At 38.1% G+C, this 27,271-nt stretch overlaps 1 protein-coding gene across 1 annotated transcript in view; it reads right to left on the minus strand.

The window, feature by feature from the left end:
- The window catches only part of COL22A1 (collagen type XXII alpha 1 chain), a 589,887-nt gene that overhangs the window by 380,152 nt on the left and 182,464 nt on the right, over positions 1–27,271 (minus strand). Inside the window, 2 exon segments of the mRNA XM_078153760.1 lie at positions 663–938; positions 11,199–11,322. Coding sequence (XP_078009886.1) covers positions 663–938; positions 11,199–11,322 — 400 coding nt within the window.

A 27,271-nucleotide genomic window follows, 5' to 3' on the forward strand; every position in this document is an offset into this window, starting at 1 on the left:
AAAGGAATCTCCATTAAAACATCCTGGACAAATCATCATCCAGATTTTATTTGAAAACTTCTAACCAGGGGGATATTTCCTATGCACCAAGGAAACCCAATGTATTTGCAAATATTTCCAATCATCAGACAATGCTTCCTTACATTAAGTCTAGATTTACTTTTGCAATTTCCACACGTTGTTCTTGCTTCTGACTTCTGGGATGCCATAGAACAAGTCTAATCTTTCTTCCATATTGCAGACTTTGAAATTCTTGACTAGAGGTATGATGGCCTTCATTAGTCATCTCCTCTCCAGTTAATTATCCCCAGTTCCATCACATAATGCTCATATGGCATGGAATATTGTATTTGGTTCTGGGTGTCACATTTTAAACACGTTCAAAGGAAGGCCGATTAAATTTCATGTACTTATAATAGTCTAGGATTTGAACTCAGGTCCCCTAACTCCACATCTAAGTTTTTTGTTTGTTTTTCCCCCTTTATGATATATTGCTTTGGACAGCAGGGTTCACATTCATTCTCATTTACTACTTATGTGACCATACTTATGAACTCAGAGAAGAATTCATGAGCCTAGTAATCTTAGCAAAGGCTATTATGGAGGCCCAAGGCCATGAGAATTGGCTGCACTGGGGTTTCATTAGGCAGAAGGGAACTCACATCAATGGGCACACTGTCATAGAGGCGCTTGCCAATCACAGTCTTTCCCTGGATGTCGATGTTTTCTCTTTCCTCAATGGGCAGTGTCTGTACCAGCTTGCAGTCAATGTAGAGGGACACATTCTTGGCCTGGATGCTGAGAGCAATCTTGTGCCAGTGTCGGTCAAATAAGTCACTAACTGGCACACCCCGGAAGACCACCCGGACTGCATCCTTCATCACCCCCACAGCATTATACTCCACAGCTTTGTTCTCCCCATCTAGCCGGATAGAGACCTGAAAAAAAAATCAGAAATTTTTTAAATGAGAAGGGACTTAGGGAGAATATTTATATTTACGTCACAATTATTCAACATTTATTAAGCCCCATGCTATATGCTAGGTACTATACTACAAGGCTGGGATGCAGAAACAAAAAAAATAGTTCCTGTTCCCCAGGAACTTTAGCATTCTACTAAATAAAAGGTACATAGATACCTAAATACAAAATATATACAAAGCAAATATGAAGTAATACTGGAGGATCAGGAAACACTTTACTGCAATGTGACACAAGCTAAGGATTGAAGGAATCTAGGGATTCTGAGAAGCAGAGTTAATAAGGGCATTCCAGGGATGGAGATTGGAGATGGGATGTAATGTATGGGAAACTATACCAGTTGGGCTTGAATATAGAGTACATGGCAAGGATTAATATTTATTAGCCCTGGAAAGATAGCCTGGAGTGAGACAGTAAAAGGATTTAAATGCCAGACAGAGAAGGCTGTATTTTGTTCAGTTGGCAAGAGAGAACCACCAAAAGCTTCTTAAGCAGGGGAAAGACATGGTCAGATCCTGTTCTAAGAGAATCATTTTGGCAGCTGTGTGAAGCATGGATTGGTGAGGAGACATACATACTTAAGGCTAAAGCAATAGTCCACATAAGTGATAACTGAACTACAGTAGGGGGTAGTCATGTGTGTACAACGAAGGGGACAGATGTGAGAGATGTTGTGGAGTTATAATTGGCACCTAATTAGATACGGAGGGGTTAAGAACAGAAAAGAGTCAAAGGTGATTCCAGGGTTATGAACCTCGATAACCAGAAGGATAATGGCACCCATAACAGAAAAAGAAGTTAGGGAAAGGGGTGGAATGTGAGAGGCATGGGCAAAGATGAATTCTGTTTTAGATAGGTTGAATTTGAGATGCCTCTGAAATATTTCTGGAAAATAGTAATAAAAGAATGAAATTCAGGATAGAAACAACTCTTTTTCCTCCTCCTCCTTCTAATTCTTCTTCTTCTTCTTCTCCTCCTCCTCCTCCTCTCTCCCTCTTTGAAAAACTAGGTGCAGTAAATTGGAATTAGAAATGGGACTGGAACCTAGGTTTCTTCCACCTAGTTCAATGATCTTTCATTGTACCACATTTATCTCTGCAGGAAAGAATCATACCTTAAAAAAACAAAACAAAACAAAATCCCTATATTTCTGGCTTATATTATCTTGTGCTGAACCATCACTAGACTTCCTGGTTATTTTCTACTTATCTTTTGTCTAGCCAATTCTTCCCTAAGGAGCTATCAGTGGTTATCAAGATAGACTGTGGGAGTTAGACCTGTATCTTTAACATAAACTCCATCACCAAGCAGTCTTGTAGGGTTTCAGCACTGAGCTCATTTTGGCAGTGGGAGAGAAGAATGAAGGAAGAGTCAGACAGGAGGAGTACAGAAGAGTCTGCAAATGAGATATAAAAGGAGATCACAGAATAATGAGGTGGTGAGGGATTCAAGAGCTATTCCAGATGGCAAGAAAGTAGTGGAAAGAGGCCAAGCATATCCCACCAGGTTTCCTGAAGAGTGAGAGTTCAGACCAGGGAGGGAGCCAGAAAGCAGAAATTATCAGGGAGGAGAAATAGCTAAACCGGATCTTGATAAAAGCCATGAGTTTTCTTCATAGCCATTCACCTTGATAATAATGAGTTGGCTAAACAATCTGTCTTTGGAGTGAGTGGCAGCCAACTTCTATTGCTCCTGAGAACAATTTGGGGAACCAGGTCACTGAGGTTAGACTGCAAAGGTCAACTCTGTTTTAAATGACCTTAATACTATGGTCACAGTGGAGACATTACAAATATATATCCTATTGGTTCTATGAGGTAGTGGTTCTAATTCCTTCACTTAAGTGTATGTGATTTATATGGTACTGTATGTGAAAGATACTCGAATATGAATGACAATGCCATTTTGGAATAATCATAACAATAACAATAATAACTGACATCCATATTGTATTTTGAAGTTTGTGAAGTGGTTTACAGTAATTCTATCTCACTGGAAACTGAATAATCTGGTGAAGTAGGGAATATGGGTATGAGTTTTTAATAAAATTTTACTTTTCTATTTAACATGCACGTATTTTCTCTCCCTCCCATCTCCACCACCTCCTTGAAAATCAGTCCATAGTCAACAAATTTTATTAACTGCTGACTATGTGTCAGGCACTTTTTGTTAATCACTGATGATCAGTCTAATAGGGAGCCAACCTGCAACAACTTTGTTCAAATAAGATAAATACAGGATAAATTGGAGATAATGAATAGAAGGAAGGCACTACAATGGGGGGGGGTGAAAAACAAAATCCTTGTAACAAACATGCATAGTCAAGCAATACGAATTCCTAAATTGGCTATTTCGCAAAATATATGTCTCATTCTCATTCTTTACTGTTTCATGGCCTCCATTATCACCGCAAGACTGATGATACACTTTTTTTACTCCTCTGCTCCTGAATTCTTATCTGAATTTTTAAGGCCACTTCAAATTCTGTTTCTCCAAAATAGAACTCATCATCTTCCCTTCCAAACTGGCTGCTCTTTTCAACTTCCCTGTTGATACACTTGTCATCTTCCCACTCCCTTAAGTTCAAAACCTTGGTATCACCCATGACCATTCCTTTTGCTTGACTTCTTATAGCCAATCAGTCACCAAGTCCTGTTGGGGTTTTCCTTTGAAATTCCCCTTGAGTTTCTCTATCTCCTCTCACCCCTGTACCGAAAGTCCTAGTCCAGACCCTCATCACCTCAGGCCTAGACCACTACTTCATCTCTCTGCTTCCAGTCTCTCTCCCGACACTGAAAAGATGTGTTATCCTAAATCACCAATTTATTCGTGTCACACACTCCTGTTCAAATAGTTCCCTATTCCCTACTTGACAGATGTCCAAAGTCTTCAAACAAGATTTCAATAATCTGGCTGCCATAATCTGGACATACTCTAAATCTTCAAACATATCTTGTCCTCCCCAGTATACAACCTCCACTTCTATTAGGCTGTGTCCTCGAAGGCCTCAGAACATCTACAATCATTTCCATTTTAAAGACTAAACAAGCATGATGTGACGGCAAAGAGCACGGTATTTAGAGTCAGAAAACTTGGTTTCTTAGTTCAACAGTTCAGAAAAGATCTGTCTTCTTTTATAACAACAACAAAAACCCTTTCCTAATTCTCCATTATTAGTACCCTTTTTTGATATTACTTTGTAAATATTACTTTGTATTATTCTGTATTTACTTTACTGTGTACAATGAAATAGACACTGCAGGTATTACTATCCTCATTTAAATTTCCTTTTTTTTATATTTCTATTATTGTTTTTGAGGAGTACAATGGAAAGGCAGGCTCTTTTCTTGCCACTCCCCCTACTATCTCCCCAGACATAGGTACCTCCATTTTATATATTTGTATACTGAGGCTCAGAGAGATCAATTAATTTGCCCATGGCAATATATCTAATATATGATCAACTAGGATTGGAACCTCAGCCTTCTGATTCTAAGTCCATGACTCTTTATACTTCATGATCATTTTCTCATGATGATGTGATTTTGTTTCAATTTATTAATATCCAACATGACAGGGAATTTTGTTTGAACTTCAGAGTGAGTAAAACTTCTGCTCCAAGAACCAGAACTAGTTTTGGGCAAAGAGACTAAATCAATTCCATGTAAAAGAACAATACAAATTCTGTCTAATGGTCAGTTGCTCATTCAAGCTGTGGGAAAAAAGAGGGCACCAACTAAGTAGCATTATTGAATTTCATGAAGAGGAAGTGAGGAGTGTCACAAAATAAAAGAATAGTCAGAGATGGCAGACAACTTAGATTACCTGAAATTACCACCCCAAAGATCAAAAGCCTGCCCCATTCATTTGGTTTCAAAAATTCCAAACATTTTCCCACTGAGATTTTCAAGTGACTCCAAAATACTATAAAGACCTTAATAGTAGCATCTATTTCTTTAGCTATCTATAGTCACAAAGCTCTTTCACAACTGTTATAAAATGTCTTCCTCATAACAACCCTCTGGTTGGTAAACAGGGATTATTATTCCCATTTTATAGATGAGAAAGCTGTACATCCAATGGCTAAAGTGGTTTGTCCAAGGTGACACCAGTAATGTCCACACCTGTGTTACTTCTCTTTTCTTCCCTTCCTTCTCTTGCCCTCATAGCAACCTTATAAGGATAAGGAGAAAGGGAATAGAACTGAAATTTCACTGGTTTAGAAAACTCTCAGATAAAGAAACTCCTACAAATGTAGGATGGCATCTTCACTGAAACTTATAATCTTATAGTTTCCTAGAATATTAATAATTGAAACAAGCACCGTAGGGTCCCACAGTCAGCATGGCATATAAAGGAACTGAACTCAGGTCTTTGGTGTTTAGGTGGCACAGTGTGTAGAGTGCCAGGCCTAGAATCAGGAAGACTTCTTCCTGAGTGCAAATCCTGTCTCAGACATTTACTAGCTGTGTGACCCTGGGTGTGCCACTTAACTCTGTTTGCCTTAGTTCCTCATTTGTAAGATAAGCTGGAGAAAGAATTGGCAAACCACTCCAGTATCTTTGCTAAGAAAACCCCAAATGGGGTCATAAAGAGTCAGACCTGACTGAAAAATTCCTGGCTTTGAGGATGGCTCCCTTACATTCCTATAGTACTTATAAAAGTAATTTTCCTCACAATTTTGTGATCCAGGAACCACACATATTTAGTCCCCCTGATCCATTTTACAGTTAAGGAAACAGAAGTTTAAAGGATAAAGTGACTTACCCAAGTAGTAAATGGTAAGGCTGGGGTTCAAATCTAGTTCTCATCTTGATTTTAAGTCTTTTGCTTTTCTATGGCTACATCCCAATAAATGGTTGACCTATTCTTTACTCAGGAGATTATTCACTTTGGGAACTCCAACACTTTGCCATTTCTGATTTGGGAGGGCCATCCAATGTGGTGACCTGAATCCCAGCCATTCTTGCTCATCCCATACAACTCTTAATCATGACTTTTCTAAAGTTCGCTATTCAGGGACAATCCAACATGCTGGAGCCTTCCAGGCTTCTTCTTGAAATCAAAAGGGTACCAATGGATCATTCTAGCAGTCTACTCTTGCCATATGAGCTGACTATCTTCTCCTCTTATCATAAAATGCTTCAACGATGGCCTTTGTTATTATTATATAGAGTTCCTCAGATGGTGCAACCTGCTTGCTACAACATTCTCCTCTCTACTGCCCTCTCTGTGTGATGCTCATCTTTAATTCTTCAGAAACTGCAGTATTCCAGGTCACTTTGTCATATAGCAACACTGGTAAAAATGTTACTATTGAAAAGAGAGTTCTGTCCTTCAAGAGTTTTTAGTCTTAAGGGGGAAGCAACACACATAGGAGAGTGGTGGTCAGTGGCAAAACTTTAGTCTTGAAAGTTACAGTCAACTTTTGAGATCACAGAGGGATAGATTGATGATATTTTCTGATCTTAGATACTAACCAGCTGTGTGACCCTGGCCAAGTCACTTAACTTCTATCTGCCTCAATTTCTGCAAATATAAAAATTGGTAAAATGATGGGACCTACTTCAAAGGATTGTTATGAGGATCAAATGAGATAATATTTTTTAAGTATTTAATATAGTGCCCAGTTTTCCCATCCCCTTTCTCCCTCTTCTCCCAATCCAGGAAAAATGAGATGGTTAAACTGATCATGGAGCATGGTTCTAAAACTAGAGAACAGGACAGGAGATCAGAGTAGGAAATGGTACCTGTGTAGTAGAGAGACAGCAAGATGGCTATAGAGAACATGGCTTGGAGGTGAGTGGAGAGGGGGAAATGAAAAGACATGGGAAGAAAGGAAAAGAGAAGGGAAAGGAGAGGAAGGGGAGGGAAAAAATAAGACTTCCTACCCCAGTGAAATTATGGTACTTTTAAAACATTAAAGAACTTTAAATATTAGTAGTAGCAGTGTTGGTTCCTGATCTAGAAGAAATGGGCTAAGTTATATCTGTACTCCAGTTCAAGTCAAAGATGACAAACCAAAAATTAGGATGTCCAGGCTTCACTTCACCAAATCACAGCACCTGAGAATTGGGAGGGATCTTAGCAGCCATCTAGTATGTCTACAAAAGGCATCCCTTCTATGCTATACCTGACAAGTACTCAAATCCAAGTTCAAATTCTTTTACTTCTGCCATGCCTTGAGAAGTGGCAGTTAGATGTTGACCCTCCACTGACTTGGATGCAGGGCCAGAGAAGATGCTGTGTTGTCCTTTGAGACAATTATATCCTCACCAGTTTCCATCTTGTTTAAATGTACCTGAGCAGCTAAGTGGCTCAGTGAACAGAGTGATGGCCCAGGAGTCAAAAAGACTCATCTTGAGTTCAAATCCAGCTTCAGACACTTACTAGATGTGTGACCCTCAGTTTCCTCAACTGTAAAAGGAGCTGGAGAAGGAAATGGCAAACCACTCTAGTATCTTTGCCAAGAAAATCCCAAATGGAGTCAGTCTGAGGTAACTGAAAAACAACTGAACATTTAAGGTACCACCTACTCCCTGGTCAATAGAGTCACAGAACTATAAAGTGTTACAACTGGAAGGAAACCTGGCACATAGAGTACTAGAGTGGAAAGGACCTTAGAGATCATTTATTCTAAACCCCGCATGTTACTGAGGAGAAAACTGAGACATAAAGAAAGTAACTTGACTCAGAGTTATAGATTTAGTAACAGAAAGGAGAAAACACCAGAATAGGGTGGTGAAAAGAGTAATACAAGAGACTAGCAATAGAGTCCACCACCACCATATGGCCTTGGGTTTTCCAAGTCTCAACTAGGTATGCAAAATGGGGATAAGGCTATCTTCCAGGTATATTGAGGTCCTTTTGGGCTCTCACCTGTATTTGATACTTTAGTGTTTACCAAGTATTTTCCTCACGATAACCCCACATACTAAATGTGTATGTTATATTGTGTGCAAACACAGGCATTATTATTCTTATTCCTACACATAAGGCAGCAGAAGTTCTGAGAGGCCAAGTGATTTACCCAATGTCAATCATTAGTGCTAAGGTTTGAATGCAGGATTTCTACCTCAAAGTTTAATGTCCTTCCTAAAGCAGGGTGATTCTGAGCTGAGAAGAGAATCCAGGTGTCCTGAATACTCTTTCTTCCAGATGGCAGAGGAAGGGGATAGAGTTGGAGAAAGCCTTAGCCACATCCTTTTTAAATATACTTCCCAAAGGGAAACATAGTGGCTCATAGAAGAATTTGGCATCTACCTTCCAAAAGCTCATTTTCCAGGTGAAGACAAAGGCAGATGACTGACTGACATATGGTTGGCTCATTAACCATGTGAGCAAAGCGGCTAACAATTTGCCAGAAAATGAGATCTTTGATGACACACCAATTGGTTTCTGGGATGACTGTGATTACCAAGTTTCACATTCCCCATTTAGATGAAAGCTGAAAATCACCCTCTCCAACCCATCAAAGTGGAAAGCTAAAAATTATTTTGGAAGCAGTTGAAAAGTAAAAGCCAGAGTGAAGAAGTGGACAAAATAAAGATAGAATGATATTAGAGAGAGGGAGAAATATTTAACTCAAAACACTCTGGGAAAAAATTACTGCATTCCATGATCTAGTATGAAAATAATTCTGGAGTCAGGGATAGTGTTGCATGCCTATAATTGCTTCTGCTAGGGAAGCCAAGGCTGGTAGATCTCAAGTTCAGGAATTCTGAGCTGCGAAGCCCATTTGTACTAAATATTGTACTAATACAGGAAGTTGTGAGGGCTACCAGGCTGCCTAAAGAAAGGTGAACCTGTCCGGGGGGAAATGGAGCATATTAAAACTTCTATAATGATCAGCTTTGATAGCACATTGTTTAAAGAGCTGGATTTGGAGTCAGGAAGACTCAAGTTCAAATCTGGCCTCAGATATTAACTAGTTATGTGAACATAGGCAAGTCACTTCACCTCAACCTGCCTCCATTTTCTCATCTGTAAAATGGGTATAATTATAGCTTTTATAATTAGAATTGTTGTGAGAATCTAACAAGATAATATTCATAAAGTAATTTGAAACCTTAACATGCTACATAAATAATAGCTACCATTTTCATTATTAGTCCATGAGTATCTCTTGCACTTCCAGTCATGGAGAGAGTAGGAAAGGAAAAGCGGGAAAAAAGGAAGCAAAGAGAGGGGAATGATAGAAAGGGAAGGAAAGGGAGAAGGACAAGGAAAAGAATGGAAAAGGATAACTCTAGAAAGGGAGTCAAGAGATATGTTATTCTTGTGGAAAATACATAGGCTAGATGATACTGGGGAGGGGGACATTGATATAACTACCCCTTACCTACATGTGCAAGTACCCTATACATAGGCATCCCTAAACCCACATGGATTTAAGAGTACAATTGTTTTCTTAAGCTGGAAAGGGTCAGTGATAGTCCTCATGATAACCATGAATGTATTATGGTTTTTGTTTTGGCTTTCTCCAAGGACCAGTCTAGTTACATTTAGAGAGGCTCACTACCTGGTTGGCTACAGTGTGATAAACTTAGCAACAATAATTTTCAAAGGCTGGCAACTAACTTTAGGGGGGAATTATAATCTGTCAGAGTGAAAGAAATGACAATACTGATAAATTACTTATATTAGATATATTAGAAATACTTATAGTTGCAAAAAAAAGTTTTTTTCTTTTTCTTAAATTTTTTTTTTGTTACATTTGAGTTCCAATCTGTTTTCTTCTCTCCCTCCCAACCTTAGGCTAGAGAAGGCCAACATTTGACACAAATAACTTGCCTAAGTTTCATTCCAGTCCTAAAAAATTACCCATGGCATGCTAGGCAATTAACAATACTAGAAGAAGAGGAAATACTAGGGAATGAGCCTGGTCCAAGATGAGATAGATCTTGGAGTACTTTTCCAGGGTTAAACCAAAAAAAATTCACCAGGGCCAAAAATCCAAAGGGCTAGGAAGAAGCATTAAATAGAGGGAAGAGTAATAGTCAAAGTTAGGAGGCAGTCAACACAGATTAGATCAGAAAAATAAACAGTGCATTGGGAGAAACACAAAATGTTAATGAATGTCAGGTTATCCCATACAAAGTCTCCCTTTGAGAAAACATCCTTTTTTATGGATGCAGTATGATATGCAAGAGGTAGTATTGTGTAATGGCTAGAGAGCTGGCCTTGGATGCACAAAGACCTGATTCAAGTTTTCCCTCTAACAGATACTAGTTGAGTGACCTATAGCATGTCACTTAATCTTCCAGGTTCCCAGGCAATTCACTAAAACTCTAGATTGAAGGGAAGGCACTAATGTGCACTGATAGAGGAAATCACTCTTTGTGAGCTCCCTACATTAGTGATATCATCAGTCTAGTAAAAATAAAAATGTCAGCTATGTGCCTTTCTCTTGAAGTTCAATCTGCATAGCCATAAATTCATATGCCCTGCACATAAATGCCAGTCCTCACTGCTGGGTCCTCTGTTACTCAGATATGGTTTCTCTGATACTGGCTGTCAATCAGTGCATCTGTCTAATAGAAATAGCATCTTAATTATTTGGTTTTACAATATTTTTACTCTCCTAATAAAGCTGCTTAAACACTCATCAGGAAAATAAATACTACCTGGTCATTAGGGACCTCCTCCTTTATCACACCAAGAGGGTTCTGCGTATACAGCTAAAAAGCACTGAACCCATAGTCAGTCATAAGCACTTACTATATGCCAGGTACTAGGCTAAGCCCTAGAGATAAAAAAAGAAGCAAAAGATAGTCTCTGCCCTAAAGAAGACCACAATCTAATAGAGAAAGACAACAAAAATATACAAACAGGTTATATACAGAATAAATAGGAAATAAAATTAAGAAGGATTGCAAAAGTCTTCCTTTAGAAGAGAAGATTTCGGTTGGTACTTAAAGGTAGCCAGGGAGGGCAGTAGGTCACAGGTACCAGGTTCCAGCTTCTAGCCATCCATTATCCAAAGTTCTCTTTTTTTTCTGTATTGCCCTTCCCCTATTTCAAACCAAGAAACTGACCTGAAAGTTATAGCAATCAAATCCAGCCAACTACTTAATATCAAGTAGTCTGATTCAGCCCTATCTCTGAATGATTGGGACCCTGGGAAGTAGAGTATTTATGTATCCAGAGAAAAAAGGAAACAAATGGTTCTATAAGCATAGGAAAACCAGTCAATGGTTGAAGGGATGATGACATACCTGTGGAATTCCATATTTGTCAATGACTTGCCAGATATACCAGTCTTCTCTTCGTGAAGTTTTCCTGAACCGGAAAGTAGTGACAAAAGCATACTCATCAGGTAGACCTTGGGGAAATACATCCCTGGAGAGAAATAGAGAGGAAAACATGAAAAAAAAGATGCAGGACTTAGTGGTTGACTATACATTCAAGGTAAAGCCATAACATGATATGGCTTCTAGAAAATTTATTACAGTTTTAGGTTTTAGGTTAGGCATAGCGTACAGAAGAAGGGAAGTTATGGTTCCATTGTATTCTGCCCTAGTTGGACCACACATAGAGTGTGGCATTCCATTCTTGATACCATATTTTAGGTAGAATCTCACAATTTCTTTATTTTTGCATTTCTCTAATTAGGAGTAATTTGGGACATTTTATAATATGACTATAGATACCCTGTGTTTCTTCCTTTGAGAAATGCCTGTTCATATCCTTAGGCCATTTATCAATTGGGAAATGGCTTCTGTTCTTATAAATTTAAATCATTTCTTTTATATCTTGGAAATGAGACTTTTATCAGAGAAACTTGCTGGAAAGATTTTTCTCCATTTTTTTTCTTTTTAATCTTAGCTTTATTGGTTTTGTTTGTGCAAAAGATTTTAAATTTTATGTAATCAAAATTACCCATTTTATCTTCTGTGATGGTCTCTGTCCCTTGTTTGATAAGAACTTTTCTGTAACATTTATATATGTTTGGTAACTGTTTCTCAAATTTGTTTATGATTTTAGCTCTTACATAAAAATCATGGAATAACTTAAAAATTATTTTTGTATAAGGTGTTGGTCTAAATCTAAATTCTTCCATACTGTTTTCCAGTTTTCCAATCGGTTTTTGTCAAATAGTGGATCTTCATCTCAGTAGTTAGGGTCTTTGGGTTTAAATCAAATACTAGGTTACTGGATACATTTGCTTCTGTATGTTGTATAGCTAAACTCTTCTAATGACCTCTCTCTCTCTCTCTTTTTTTTTTTAAGATCAAATTGCTTTAAGAATTACTGCCTGAAAGTATAGCTTGAAATTTGAAATTGCTAGGCCCTCTTTATCTAAATTTATTTTTATTATTGTCATTTAGGTTATTCCATGATTTTTTTGACTCTGTGTTCTATCAGATTAGCAAAAGTGACCCCCAAAAAGTAACAAATGCTGAATAGGCTATGGTAGAAAAACACATCGACACAGTCAATCAATCAATCAACATTTATTAAACATCTACCATGTGTCAAGCACTTTGCTAAGCATTGAGGAAACAAAAAGGGCAAAAGACACTCTCTTCCCTCTAGAAGTTTACAATCTAATTGGAGAGAGTAGAGAGGTAGTGGATTAGACTTCTTTAGGAGTCTTTAAGCAAAAGCTAAATGATTTGTTTATTATGTTGTAAAGGGGATTCTGACTGAGGTAAGGGCTAGACCAGAGGACAAATTCTGCTTCCATTCTGAGATTCCTTGATTAAGTCTTAGCTCAACTGAAGAAAAGGAGATGGGCCATCTAAGAGGGAGAGAAGTCAGGAAGTCAGTCAACAATCAAAAAGTTGTCAGCAGTGCTTACTATGCGTCAAGCAAACACTGAGCTAAGTGCTGACGATACAAAGAAAGGCAAAAAACAGTCCCTGCCTTCAGGCTGTTCACAATCAAATAGGAGAGACAACATGCTGACATCTATGTAAAAATAAGATATATACAGGATAAATCAAAATAGTAGTGGGCTAGATGAAGGTAAGATACTAGAAAGGCTGCTTGCAGAAAGTGGGAGGAGATTAAAATTCTACTCAGCATTATGGCTACAGAATAACCAGGCCAACCTCTTATTAAATGCCAGTTATTAACATTTTGCAAAGGTCAGTGTCTGTAGTCTTGACTTCATTCCACCAGGGTTAGGTTATACCTCAGGACCTAGGGATGTGGTCTTAGTAGGCATTTAATGAGTATTTATGTAATGAATAATGTAGTCTCCTCAGGGAATGTGTAAAACATCCCTCTCTTTCCAAATGTTGTTTGTGATAAGATCTGTTTTCCTGCTTGTCAGCAAAAGTTCTCTATGAACAGCCATTTACCTGGTTTGCTAGATCTGAGAAAATCAAGGACAATGTTTCCCTAACTCCATCTGGTCTCCATATCCGGTAACTGGGCCTTGAATATGACTTAGTAGTCAGTGGCTGGAAGAGAAATGATTTTCACAGACAAGCCAGACTCAAATTACAAATTAAATGTTCATCAGAGCAGGGCAGTATAACGGCTCTAAAATGGAAGTATTGGATCCTCAGAAAACATGGTTTCCAATTCCATCCACCACTGACCTTCTATGTGACTTAAGGTAACCCATCACCTTTATATTCCATGCCTCTTTTTGTGTGTGCATCATAGCCCCCTTTGCCAGACTGGTGAAAAATCTAGATGATGAATCCCTTGTCTGAATTATTTTTTAAAAAGCATAAAATTTTGGATTATGAGCAAAACCAATTATGTTTAAAACAGTTATTCAAAATAAACTTTTAAAACAAATTTAAAAATCCCAGGTTAAGCACCTCTGTAGAAGCTAACATTCTACATTTGGTCACTTTTATTTCTGTCTCTTATGCCTGGAATTGTATTCCTTCCTTATTTCTGCTACTTAGAATCCCTAGTTTCTTTCAAAATGCAAATAAAGTAACAACTTCCTACCACAATATTATTTTTTATGTATTATAGCTTTTGTATCTACTTATGTAGGTACCTACCTCCCTTGATAGAATGTGAGCTCCTTGAAGGCAGGAAATGTTGCATTTTTTTCTTTGTAACCCAATGATTAACAAAACGTCTGGCACATAGTAGGAACTTAATATATTCTAGATTGATTGATTGATTGATATCTGACACACTGTCTTCCAAGGTTCATCTCAGTTTTAATATCTATGTCAACAAACAGTCATTAAGCAGGTACAGGCATTGTGCCAAGCATGGGGAATATAAATACAAGCACAAAGAGAAACTCTTCCCTCAAAGAACTTATATTCAAATTGGGGAAGATAAGACACAAAAGGGAATTGAAAAGCTGGGCAAGGTGAGAAAAGAGAGCAGGTATCTCCCAGGGCTCACAATAGAGAAAGAAGTCCAGATAATCAGGAGTGGGGCCCAAAGACGAATGGTGTGAACACAGCCAGTTTGGCCACCTTTTTAAGATAGAGCTTCTAGGAGTAACTGATCAACGAGAGGAAAGGGACTCAAGGGCAGAATGATATTCTAGGATGAGAAGGCTGTTGGCTTTAACATTCCAGCACCCTACAGAATGTCCCTGGGGCAGCTAGGTGGTGCAGTAGATAGAGCACCAGTCCTGAAGTCAGGAGGACCTGAGTTCAAATCCGGCCTCAGACCAAACACTTGACACTAGCTGTGTGACCTGGGAAAGTCACTTAACCCCAATCACTTAACAATAATAAAAAAAAAAAGAATGTCCCTTACTTCCAGATTTAGAACTTCATAATCTATGTTCTAATAATCTCTATTTCTCTATTTTAAGGTACTTTGCTGCTCTAATCACCTCTGTCCTATTTTCCCCCATTATGTGTTTTAAGGTCCTTTTCAGATGTTATACTCTACGACTGGTTTATGCACTAAGATCCTTTCTAGCTCAGAAATCATAATATACTATTGTATATTAGATTCTATTCTCCAAGATTTCTAAGTTCAATTCAATTTGATGGATATTTATTAAGCACTACTACATGTTTGGAACTATGTCCAAAGGACTATAAAACTGCATGCCCTTTGATCCAACAATACTCTGGCTAGATCTGTCATCCCAAAGACATGAAGGCTGGGGCAGGGGGGAAGCTATTTGTACAAAAAAAATATTTATAGCAGCTCTTTTTGTGGTGGCTAAGAATTGTAGATTAGAGTGATGTCCATCAATTGGGGAATGGCTAAACAAGCTGGAGCATATGACTGTGATGGAATATTATTGTGCTATAAGAAATGCCAAGCAGGATGATTTCAGAAAAACCTGGAAAGACTTACATGAACTGATGCAAAGCAAAGTGAGCAGAAGCAGGAAAACATTGTACCCAGTAACAGCAATATTGTATGATGAAGAACTATGAATGACTTAATAATTCTCAGCAGCACAATGATCCATGACAGTTCCAAAGGACTATGATGAAGCATGCTATCCGCTTCCAGATAAAGAACATATGTTATCTGAATACAGACTGAAGCATGCTACTTTTAACTTTAATTCTTTTTTTTTAAATTCTAATCTCTCTTGTACAAAATGACTAATATGGAAATGTTTTACATGATTACATATGTATAACCTGTATCAGATTGCTTACTATCTCAGAGAGGGGAGTGGGAAGGGAAGAAAGAAGGGATAGAATTTGGAACTCAAAACTTTAAAAAAAAAGCAAATGTCAAAAATTGCTTTAATAAGTATTTGGTGGAAAAAACAAAATATATATTTTTTTAAAAAAAAGATTAGTGCATGCAAATTCCTAGGTACTGTGAAAAATACACAAATGAAAATACAGTCCATGCCCTCAGGAAATTACAATATAAGAACCAAGAGAACATTGTATATACTAACAACAATATTGTTTAAAGAGTAACTGCAAATGACTAGGCTATTCTAAGTTATATGAATATTTAAATCAATTACAAAGGACCTATGAAGTAAGGTGCTATTCACCTCCAGAGAAAGGAGAAAGAACTGATATATGGAACCACACACACACACAACACACACATCAAATGCTGGCCTTCTCTAGTGCAGGATTGAGGTGGGGAAGGGAAACACCCTGGAACTCAAATGTAACCTCAATAAATAAATAAGTATTTAAAAAAAAAAAAAAGAAAAGAAATCACAGTATAGTTGAAAGAATAATGAATTGCCACATAAACTACCACAGTACAAATTAAAATCTCTGGAGTCCATAAGACTTGAGACACAACATGAAATGAGAGATTTGGGATGAAATAACAATATCTCCTCATTTACTCCACTTCACACACTCTTCAAACCAGCCAAAATTAACTTTTTGCTTCTTCTCATATATAACATTTCATTCCCTATCTCCATGCTTTTATATAGGTTGTCCTTAGATCTAGAACATATTCCTTGTCTAGCACCACCTCTAGGAGAATCTTCAGTTTCCTTCAAGGTAAATTCTACCTCCAACTTGGGTCCTGTCCTCCTGTCCTCATTTCTCAAATCAACTAGTGCCTTATGTTTATTTTGTATATATTCTACACATATTTGTATGTATGTATGTATATATATATATATATATATGTATATATATATATATATGGCATTACCTCTTAAAGAACGTCAGCTCCTTAAAGGCAAGGACTATTTCATTTTTACCTTTACATCCCCAGAACCTATAACCCTGGCAGACAGTAGGTGTTTAATAAATTCTTTTAAATTGATTGACTAAAATGTAACTAATTCAACAAATAAAAAAATGCAACCTCCTTCAGAGACTTTTTCATAATTCCTCTAGTCAGTAACAGTCTGCTTTCTCAGATACCAAATAGCTTAGTGTATTTCTATTGATCTACTCATAGTTATCTGAGTAGGCAGCAAGGTGGCTAGACCTGGAAGCAGGAAGACTCAATTTCCCGAGTTCAAATCTGAACTCAGACACTTACTAATTGTGTGGGCAAGGCATTTAACCCTGTTTGTCTCAGTTTCCTCATCTATAAAATGAACTGAAGAAGGAAATGGCAAACCACTCCAGTATCTTTGCCAAGAAAATCCCAACTGGTGTCAAAAAGGGTCAGACATGACTGAAAAATGACTCAGTAACAACATAGTTGCCTGTGTTAATGTTTTATCCTTCTATTAAACTGAGTTCCATGAGGACAGAAACAATTACTGATGCAAATTCTGAATCTCCCCTGGTACCCAACCCCAGTTCTACACACAGTAGGCACTCAAATTAGTATTTATAAGAGACAGAATCAAAATAGGATGCACATAAATCATTCTGATATAAAGTAGAAATTATAAGATAAAATGAGAGACCAAAAACTCTCAAGGTAGTTTTTAGGACAGAAAAATCATTGGAGGGATCAAAGAGAAGGAGTAGGATTATTTTCCACTCCTTGAGGAATTTTTCCAGGTCTAGGCTCTTCTCCTTTTTCATCACTTATATAACAATCATTCTAATTTAGGCCTTCATCAATCTTTGTCTTCACTGTAGCCATAGCAGCTTCATCCATCCATCCATTCATTCATTTATCCAAGTATTTAGTCATCTATTGTTCATTCATTCATCTATCTATCCATTTAACTAATAAATTTTGTTATTTTATTTTCATTTGAACTTACTGGGAAGGCATCTAGCTTCCCCCATTACAGAAAACACTGGCTCTTAGTTTTAGATAGATACCTTTTTTAGATAGATGTTTCTAATTTGCATTTATTCCTCTGCTTTCTAGTGTTTTTTTAATAGAAATGTGTGTTCTAACTTTTGAAAAGCTTTTTCTACATTCATTGATATGATCATGTGATTCTGTTGGTTTTTTGTTATTAATATGATTAATTATGTTTATAATTTTCTGAATATATTTAAATAAGTCCCCCCCCCCCATTCCTGGTATAATAGCCCTAACTTTTTAACTGATTGAGAGCTATTGGTAGATCAACATGTATTTTGAAGTGTTCCAGGCATTCTGCTAGGCCTTGGGGATAAAAAGACACACATACACAAATATATGTGTATGTGTGTGTGTGTATACATACATACATATTATGTAGACATTATATATGTATATATATATATATATATTCATATAATGTATATATACACAAAGACAAAATAAACACTTAAATCAGGTAATATTTTTAGCAGAAAAATCCTGGGGAGATCAAGAAATGTCCAATACAGTAAGTGATATCTTACCAAAGCCTTGAAGGAAATAAGCTTTATTTTCTCTGATTTCTCATTCTCCACACAGTTGCCGAAATAACATTCTTTTTTTTAAATTAATTTATTTTGATTTATCAACAATCACTTCCATAAGATACTGAGTTTTAAATTTTTCTCCCCCTTCCTCTCCCCTCTCTCCTCAAGATGGCGTGCAATCTGATATAGGCTATACATATACATTCCTATTAAACATATTTTCACATTAGTGATGTTGTAGGTAAGAATTAGAACCAACAGAAGGAACCACCAGAAAGAGGAAACAAAACACAACAGAAGAAAAAAAAACAGCAAAAAGTATGCTTCAATCTGCATACTTCATAGTACTTTCTTCTCTGAGGATAGCATTTTCCATCATGAGGCTTTTGAAGATGTCTTACATCCTTGTCTTGCTGAGAAGGGTTATGTCTCTAAGTCATCGCACAACTTGGCTGTTATTGTGTACAACATTCTCCTGGTTCTGTTCATTTCACTCAGCATCAGACCATACAAGTTTTTCCAGGTTTTTCTGAAGTCAGCCTGTTAATCATTTCTTTCCTTTTTTTTTTATACATTCATTTATTTTTAGTTTTCAATATTCACTTCCACAATTTTTGAGTTCCAAATTTCTCACCCCTCCCCCCACCCCAAGATGGCATGCATTCTGAATACCCCTTCCGCTGGCCTGCCTTCTCTTCTATCTCTCCCCCCTCTCTTCTCTTTCCCTTCCCCTTCTATTTTCCTGTAGAGCAGGATAGACTTCTGTACCCCATTTCCTGTATTTCTTATTTCCCAGTTGCATGTGAAAACATTTTTTTTAAAACATGTGTTTTTAAAACTTTGAGTTCCAAATTTTCTCCCTTCCTCCCTCCCCCCACCCTCATTGAAAAGGCAAGCAACTCAATATAGGTTGTACATGTGCAGTTATGCAAAACACTTCCTTAGTAGACATGTTGTGAAAAACTAACTCTATTTCCCTTAATCCTATCCTGCCCTCCCATTTATTCTATTCTTTCTTTTGACCCTGTCCCTCCTCAGAAGTATTTGCTTCTGATTACCCTCTTTCCCAATCTGCCCTCCTCTCTATCACCCCCTGCTCTCTTGTCCCCTTCTCCCCCTATTTTCCTGTAGGGTAAGACAGATTTCCATACCCAATTGAATGTGTATGTTATTCTCTCCTTAAGCCAAATCCTATGAGAATAAGATTCCCTCATTCCCTCTCACCTTCCCCTGTTTCCCCTCCACTGTGAGAGACTTTTCTTTTCTGTTTTTTTTTGTGAGATAATTTACCCCATTCTACCTCTCCCTTTCTTCTCCGAGTATCATCCTCTCTCATCCCTTAATTTTATTCTCCAGATATGATCCCTTAATCTTCAACTCACCCTGTGCCCTCTATCTATCTATATATACATACATACATACATACAATTTTTTTTCCTTCAACTACCCTAATACTGACAAAGTTCTCATGAGTTACAAATATCGTATTTCCATGCACGAATGTAAACAGTTCAATCTTAATAAGTCTCTTCTGATTTCTCTTTCCTGTTTACCTCTTCATGTTCCACTGGAGTCCTGTATTTGAAAGTCAAATTTTCTGTTTAGCTCTGGTCTTTTCATCAGGAATGCTTGAAAGTCCTCTATTTCACTGAATTACCATTTTTTCCCCTGAAGGATTATACTCAGTTTTAATGGGTAGGTGATTCTTGGTCGTAATCCTATCTCCTTTGCCCTCCAGAATATTATATTCCATGCCCTGCGGTCCTTTAATGTAGAAGCTGCTAAATCTTGTGTTATCCTGATTGTGTTTCCACAGTACTTGAATTGTTTCCTTCTGGCAGCTTGTAATATTTTCTCCTTGACCTGGGAACTCTGGAATTTGGCTACAATATTCCTAGGAGTTTTCCTTTGGGGATCTCTTTCAGGAGGAGATCTGTGGATTCTTTCAATTTCTATTTTGCCCTCTGGTTCTAAAATATCAGGGCAGTTTTCCTTGATAATTTCTTGAAAGATGATGTCTAGGCTCTTTTTTTGATCATGGCTTTCAGATAGTCCAATAATTTTTAAATTCTCTCTCCTGGATCTATTTTCCAGGTCAGTTGTTTTTCCAATGAGATATTTCACATTGTTTTCTAATTTTTCATTCTTTTGGATTTGTTTTACAGTGTCTTGATTTCTCATAAAGTCACTAGCTTCCAATTGCTCTATTCTAATTTTTAAGGAAGTATTTTTTTCAGTAATCTTTTGGACTTCCTTTTCCATTTGGCCAATTTTTCTTTTTAGGGCATTTTTCTCCTCATTGGCTTTTTGGACCTCTTTTGCCATTTGGGTTAGGCTGTTTTTTAAGGTGTTATTTTCTTCAGTATTTTTTTGGGTCTCCTTTAGCAAGCTGTTGACTTGTTTTTCATGATTTTCTTGCATCACTCTCATTTCTCTTCCCAGTTTTTCCTCTACTTCCCTTACTTGCTTCTCAAAATCCCTTTTGAGCTCTTCCAAGGCCTGGGACTGATTCATATTTTTCTTGGAGGCTTTGGATGTAGGAGCTTTGATTTTGTTGTCTTCTTCTGGTTGTATATTTTGATCTTCTTTTTCACCAAAGTAAGATAATATAGTCTGACTCTTTTGTGCTGCTTGCTCATGATCCCAGCCAATTACTTGAGTTTTAAACTCTTGTTAAGGTAAGAGTCTGCTTCCAATGTGGAGAGATGTACTGTCCCAAGCTTCAGGGGTTTGTGTAGCTGTTTTCAGAGATACTTGTAGGGACCTGTAAATTTTCAGTTCTTCCAAGGTGGTATGATAAAGGGAGAGGTGTTTACTCCTTTCCTGGCCTATGACCACAAGTACTCCTTTCTGTCCTGTAACTGTGAGGAGGGGTTCCTTCCACACACTACAAGCTCCACCAGCCAGCGCTCCTCCTCACCCAGCACTGCCTCCCAGAACTGTGACCCAGATCCACACGGGCAAAGCAAGAGATCCCTGGCTCAGCACTGGCAAAGAGATTCCTGCAATCCCTCTCTGATCAGCCACTGGATTCCCCCTCAGTCTGTGGGCCAGAAGCTCAGGAAGCAGCTGCCCCACCAGAGCCAGCTCTTGGGGAATGGAGCTGAAACCCCGCCTTCCTCTCTGACCACCGACAGAAACAGACTTTTCCCACTGACCTTCTAAGTTGTCTTTGGCATTTGTGGATTGAGGAACCTGGAAACCTCCACAGCTGCCCGCGATTCCATCCTCTGAGACCTGCTCCAGGTTTGCTGAGGCCTGCGCGCCCACGCTGTGCTGCGCTCCCAGCCCGGCGCGATACAGCTTTCTGATCAATCATCCAGGTTGTCTTGGGCTGGAAATTTGTTTCACTCTGTCTTGTTGTGGGTTCTGCTGCTTCAGAATTTGTTTAGAGCTATTTTTTATGAGTATTTGGAGGGGTTTGGGGAAGAGCTCAAGCAAGTCACTGCTTTCACTCTGCCATCTTGGCTCTGCCCCCCTGTTCATCATTTCTTATAGCACAATAGTATTCCACTACATTCATATACCACAACTTGCTCAGCCATTCCCCAATTGATGGGCAATCTCTCAGTTTTCAATTCTTTGCCACCACAAAAAGAACTCCTATTAATATTTTGTACATGTGAGTCCTTTTTCCATTTGTATGATCTCTCTGGGATACAGCTTTAGCAATGCTATTGCTGGGTCAAAGGGTATGCACACAAAATAATATTCTTAAAGCACCAGTCTGATCCTACCATGCTTCTTCTCCCTGTTCCTTCTGGGATAAAATGATAAGTGCTCTGTTGAATATTTAAAACCGTTCATAAACTTAGCCATTCTTTCAGGCTGATTGTAATTTCTCCTAAGACACTCATTATTCCAGCCACACTGGCCTCCTTTTAGTCTTCCATCCATGACGTTTCTTTCCCACACCTGGGTCTTTGCATAAGCTATCCTCCATGCTTTTGAATGTTCCCCTTCTCCCTAGCTCCTTTCAAGGGTCGGCTCAAGAGCCACAAGCAACTTTTCCCAACTGCTTAAATTGTTAATGCCTCCCCCATGACTTACTTGTTATTCATTTTCTATATATTTTGCGCATACTCCTCAGTGTGAGTGTTATCTTCCTTTGGAGTAGTATAGATCCTTGAGGGCTAAGACTATTTCATTTTTGTCTTTGCATCCTCAGCCTCTTGCACCAAGTAGATGCTTACTAAATGCTAGAGTTGAATTATTTTTGTTTAAAGCACTCTTCAGTCTATAGTCAAACTTGGACAAAACCAATTTACCTTCTTGGCATCTTCAAAGATTTAACTTTCTGGAACTCAATACTGAATTCTCAATTAAGGATTTTTTTCTCCTGGCCTTATTTCCATTCCACCTACCAAGATATGATCAATCCTTCTTTTCTCTCCTATAAAGACATAAAAAAGAGCATGTCTTCACTAAGTCCATGGAAGATTCTGCCTACTTTATCCACACCTATCAAAGTCACCCCCTCTTTATTCTACAAAATAAATTTGTCTTAGCTCTAATCATGATCAAGGTGGTCTGCAGAACTATGTCATGACTGAACTCAGGGCTGTGATCCATGGTGGAAAACTTCCACTCAAAACTTCCTTCCTTACTCTTCCTGCCCCTGAACACCAAGCCCATGCCCAAGCCCATGCCCAGCCTCAGTGGTGGTGGTAGTAGCAAAGGACTCATTATAGCTGTGCTTTAAGCCACATTTCCTTACCCCTCAAAAGTATGGATGCTTCTCAATGTCCTGAAACACACTTCCTTCCCTTCCTTCCTGACCTGCCCTCCCAATAACAAACCTACCTTTTCAGCCTAGAAATCTCATGTAGGCCTCAGGACAAGCTTTCTCCCCCAGGCTTGAAGCTGCTCCAGTCCCATCCCTACTACCAACAACTTGCCCTAGGCACAAAAATTGCTAGGTAAAGTTCTAGAAATTTGGCATATTTCCCCTGGGTTTTGAGATTTTCTTACTTAGGGAAAGGGCTTAATAATAATAACTGACAGTCATGGGAATCATCCCAACTCTCTTAGTCTTGGTTTTTTCATGAAGATCATAACATTGGTATTTGCAAGGTTGTTGTGAGGAAAGCACACTGCAAATTTTAAAGTGCTTTGTGAATAGGTGTTAATAATTATTATCATGTTATACATGTCAAACGACAATATTTGTATACACAGATATTTTATACTGAATTGTGTATATGTATTCCATATTCCATATAGAACATAATAATAACAGTAGTTATTATTATTGATGTGAAATGCATCATGGCATAGGAAAGATCTGTCCTTAAAGCTAGGAAGACACTCTCAGCCAAGATGGCAGAGCATAGGCAGCAACACAGCTAAATTCTGCTATCATTCTCCTCCAGAAAATTTAAAAATAACTCTTCAAATCAAATTTTGGAGCAGCAGAACCGACAAAAGGTCAGAAGGAGACATTTTTCCAGCTTCAGACAACTTTGGAGGTCTGCAGGAGAGGTCTATGATATCTGGGTAAGAGTCAGCCCAGAGCATGGCATCAGCACCAGTAGTGGGCCAGGGATAGCAGAGTTTTGGGGACCTGTCAACCCAGAGATGGGAAGAGGGTTAAACAATTGATTAGAAAGAGATTACAGGGGGATCTTTTGCTGACACTGGGTGCAGCTGGCACTGACTGGCACTTCTATTGCCCATGTCCCATTCTGAGTCACAGTTTAAGAGCAGAGAGTAATGCTTGTGGTCAATCACAAGGGGAAAGGAACCCTGGTCACCGTTCCAAGACAGAGAGGTATACTAGCAAGGTGGCTGCAGGAGAGCAGGAGACCTGGTTATAGTTCTGGGGCCAAGAAGAGTAATAATGCTTTCTGCTGCAGGGGAACAAAGTAAAGACCAGAGTAGAGACCAGGAGAGCAGTGACTACATCTCTCTCTGGATCATACTACCTTGGAAGCACTGAAAAATTGCAGGGCCCTAAAATTAGCTCTGAAAACATCAGCACACAAAAAGCCTGAAGCTTGGGATGGTGACTTCCCAGCCCCAGGAAGGTAGAACCCAGCTCAAAATAAAGTTCCAAGTCAAGAAATAGGGTGGGGAAAATGAGCAAACACAAAAAGAAGTTGACCATAAAATGCTAGCCACCGCCAGAGAGAGAACTGATGAACAATGAGTGCAAACTGAAACATAATTTTCTTGCTTTATTTTTTTTGCTCTAAAAATATGGCTAATACAGAAATATCTTACATGATTTCACATGTATAATTGATATAATTTGCTTGCCTTCTCAACGGGTGGGTGGTGGGTGGGAGGAGGAAGAGAGTTTGGAACTAAAAATTTTAAAGAAATTGTGAAAAATAAATAATTTTTTTACAAAGCTAGTAAGACCTGGGCTCAAGTCCTGCTTCTAACACATCCAGGCAGGATGATTCTGGGAAATCCGCTTAATTTCTCATTGCTACAGGTAGCACTCTAAGAATATAAATTGCAAAGATGCCAGCATACCTTGGTGGAGAGATTTTCCTCAGCAGAAGTCCCAATAAAATCACATATCCAGACCCTATACCTAACCCTATTATTGATGTTGTGCTCTAAAGTTTACAGAGTGCTTTCAATAATTTATCAGATATAAACTTCAAAATAATTTTGTGAGGGCAAACTCAACCACTTGTCTGAGGTCACCCAGCTGATGAATGGGAGAGCAGAGACTAGATTCTGAGTCTTAAGGCTACAGCTCTTTCCTCTAGCGGCTTCTCATCCAAGAACAACATGTAATCTGAAACTTAAAATCTAATACCTCATTATTGATCAGAGTGTCCTATTATTCCGTGTTTTCTGGATGTAAATCTCCCCAACATTTTAGGAGGGACACTGGAAGGCTGGAACGTATCCAGAGAGAAGTGACCAGGATTGGGGAGGAATCTGGAAACTAGGTCAATGGGAAGATATTGAGGGAACTGGAGATGTTGGACTGGGAGAAGATTGTAGGGGGCACAGAGAAAGAAAAATGACAATAATAGCCATCTTCAAATACTGGGAAGGCTTTTACACATGTAAGGTACTGCTCTTTGATATGTGAGCAGTTGATTTGTTGAAAGGGCCAGAAAATCAACTTTTACACAAAATAAAGAATAAAATCAATTTTTGAAGTACCTAACATATCATCCTTTTTGTATATGAAGTATTTGGTTGCTAAAAAGGTAGTAAAAAAAAGAAATTTGTACACTAAAATACATAAATTCATATATATATATATATATATATATATGTAGCACAGTTTTCTGTTAAAATATGAGGACAGATTATTAGAAAATCAGATGGAAAACTGCTCTTCAGATGAATGAACTGAAGGAACCTTTTTGAGGGCAGAAACATGAAGCTGAAAAACATTTTTGTCCCTCAGCTCACTTGTACGTAATTGTCCTTAGAGCTTCAGTGCTTAAAACTCACACAGTGATAAATCACTTAAAATTTTAGATACAGTTGGGAATAGTAAATGAGAGTTGATTTCATAACTAACAGAAAGGGGACTTTTATCCATTTCAAATCCTTAGGGAAAATTGAGTCATTGACCATCAACAGACTCTGATTTGAGCCATTAGAAGTAACAAAGAACCCAACAGGTGAAGAGTTAAAAGAACAAAAAGAGGGGTTAAGAGCATAAGAAAAGCAATTAAGAAAGTAGCAGAAAAAGTATGAAGACACAAGCAGGAGTAGGAAAGTCAGATGACAGAAATACTGCAGTTGCTAGCCTTGGAGCCCACTGATTGGAAGAAAAGCATTGCCTTGTAGGCTAAGATAAAGAAAAGGCCTGGAGTTCATTGATTGGAAGAAAGCAGAATGCTACTATAGTTTTGGCTACAGTCTGAGGTGTGAAGATGCTAATAAGTACCTAATTATTCCCTACTCCTTACCTCTAGTGTGTAAGGAAAAAAAAAAAGAAGAAAAAGGTTTGTAGCTCTTTTGTAGCACATGTAGGGTTGAAATTGATTGAATGAAGCAGCATCCTTTTGAGTGAAGAGCTGGCTGAACCTTTTTGTATTACCCAGAGAGCCAACAGGAAGATGCTTGCAGGCTTAAAGGAACTGTTCATCACTGCATTAGCATAACGCTTACTCAGCAACCATTTAAGAATGATTGTGAATATAAAACTTACATTGTTTCATCAATTCCAGAGCAGGAATGGAATTGCCTAGCTGTGTGGCCCAGAAGGGGAACAGCTAGCAGAGAAGCAGCTTTGTGGATTGGTAGATTTTTCTCTATGAGACTATGGATATCATGGTCTATAGTCCAGACTTGTGAATGGCTTGCGACATGGGCTTTCCTTACTCCTGTGCCTCTCTATTAGATTTCTGTGTGTGTCCATTGTCCCTGTGTATTGGTGGGAGAAGGTGATCCAAGATTATACATGCATTGTGACATATTCTTTCACTTGCCTTCTATTGAATAACTTTGATGTAATGATTATTTTTGCTTTTGACCTAAAACATTTAAGTAAATGTTATGTTTAAATGCTAATTTAGGTGACTGCTTATATGAAAATAGGAAACATACTTTATAAATGAAAAAAATCCAAAGTATTCTATAGGGCTCCAGGGGAGAAGAGTGAGCTTACTAGATAAAGGTCAATAAGAGATAGACTGAAGCATAGGAAAAGGAAAAGATTTCTTGTTATTAGAGCCCTCTAGAAATGGTACAGGCAAATTCCAAAAGGAAATATCAAGTTTCTCATCACTAGAGATCATCAAATAGAGAATGGAAAACTTCTTATCTGGAATGTCATACTGAAGAGTCAAGCATTGGGTAGTAGGTTGGACTACAAGATACCAAAGATCCTTTTCCAATTTGTTCTGATATAACATGCATATAAGAGAATGTGTCTTCCCTTGTTCTCTTCCCCACGTACAAAATCCTCAGTGGACAATCTTCCTGGATTGTTATGAAATAGAGGAATGAATGAATGAATGAAACAAATAAATGAATGCATAAACAAATAAGTAAAATCCTTCACTGTTGGACAACCTTCTGGTTCTCTCAGATGATGGTTTGTCCTCAGATGACATAATCTGTCACCCATTCGTAGATAAAGTCTTTCTACTTTGGTAAGACCTAAAAGTATAGCATAACCTTCAAGAATGCTGGGTTATCTCCACATTATCATGTGATATCAAAGGAGA

This window comes from Phascolarctos cinereus, unplaced genomic scaffold (genome assembly GCF_003287225.1).
Source record: "Phascolarctos cinereus isolate Bilbo 61053 unplaced genomic scaffold, phaCin_HiC Scaffold_4;HRSCAF=312, whole genome shotgun sequence".
Classification (NCBI taxonomy): Eukaryota; Metazoa; Chordata; class Mammalia; order Diprotodontia; family Phascolarctidae; genus Phascolarctos; species Phascolarctos cinereus.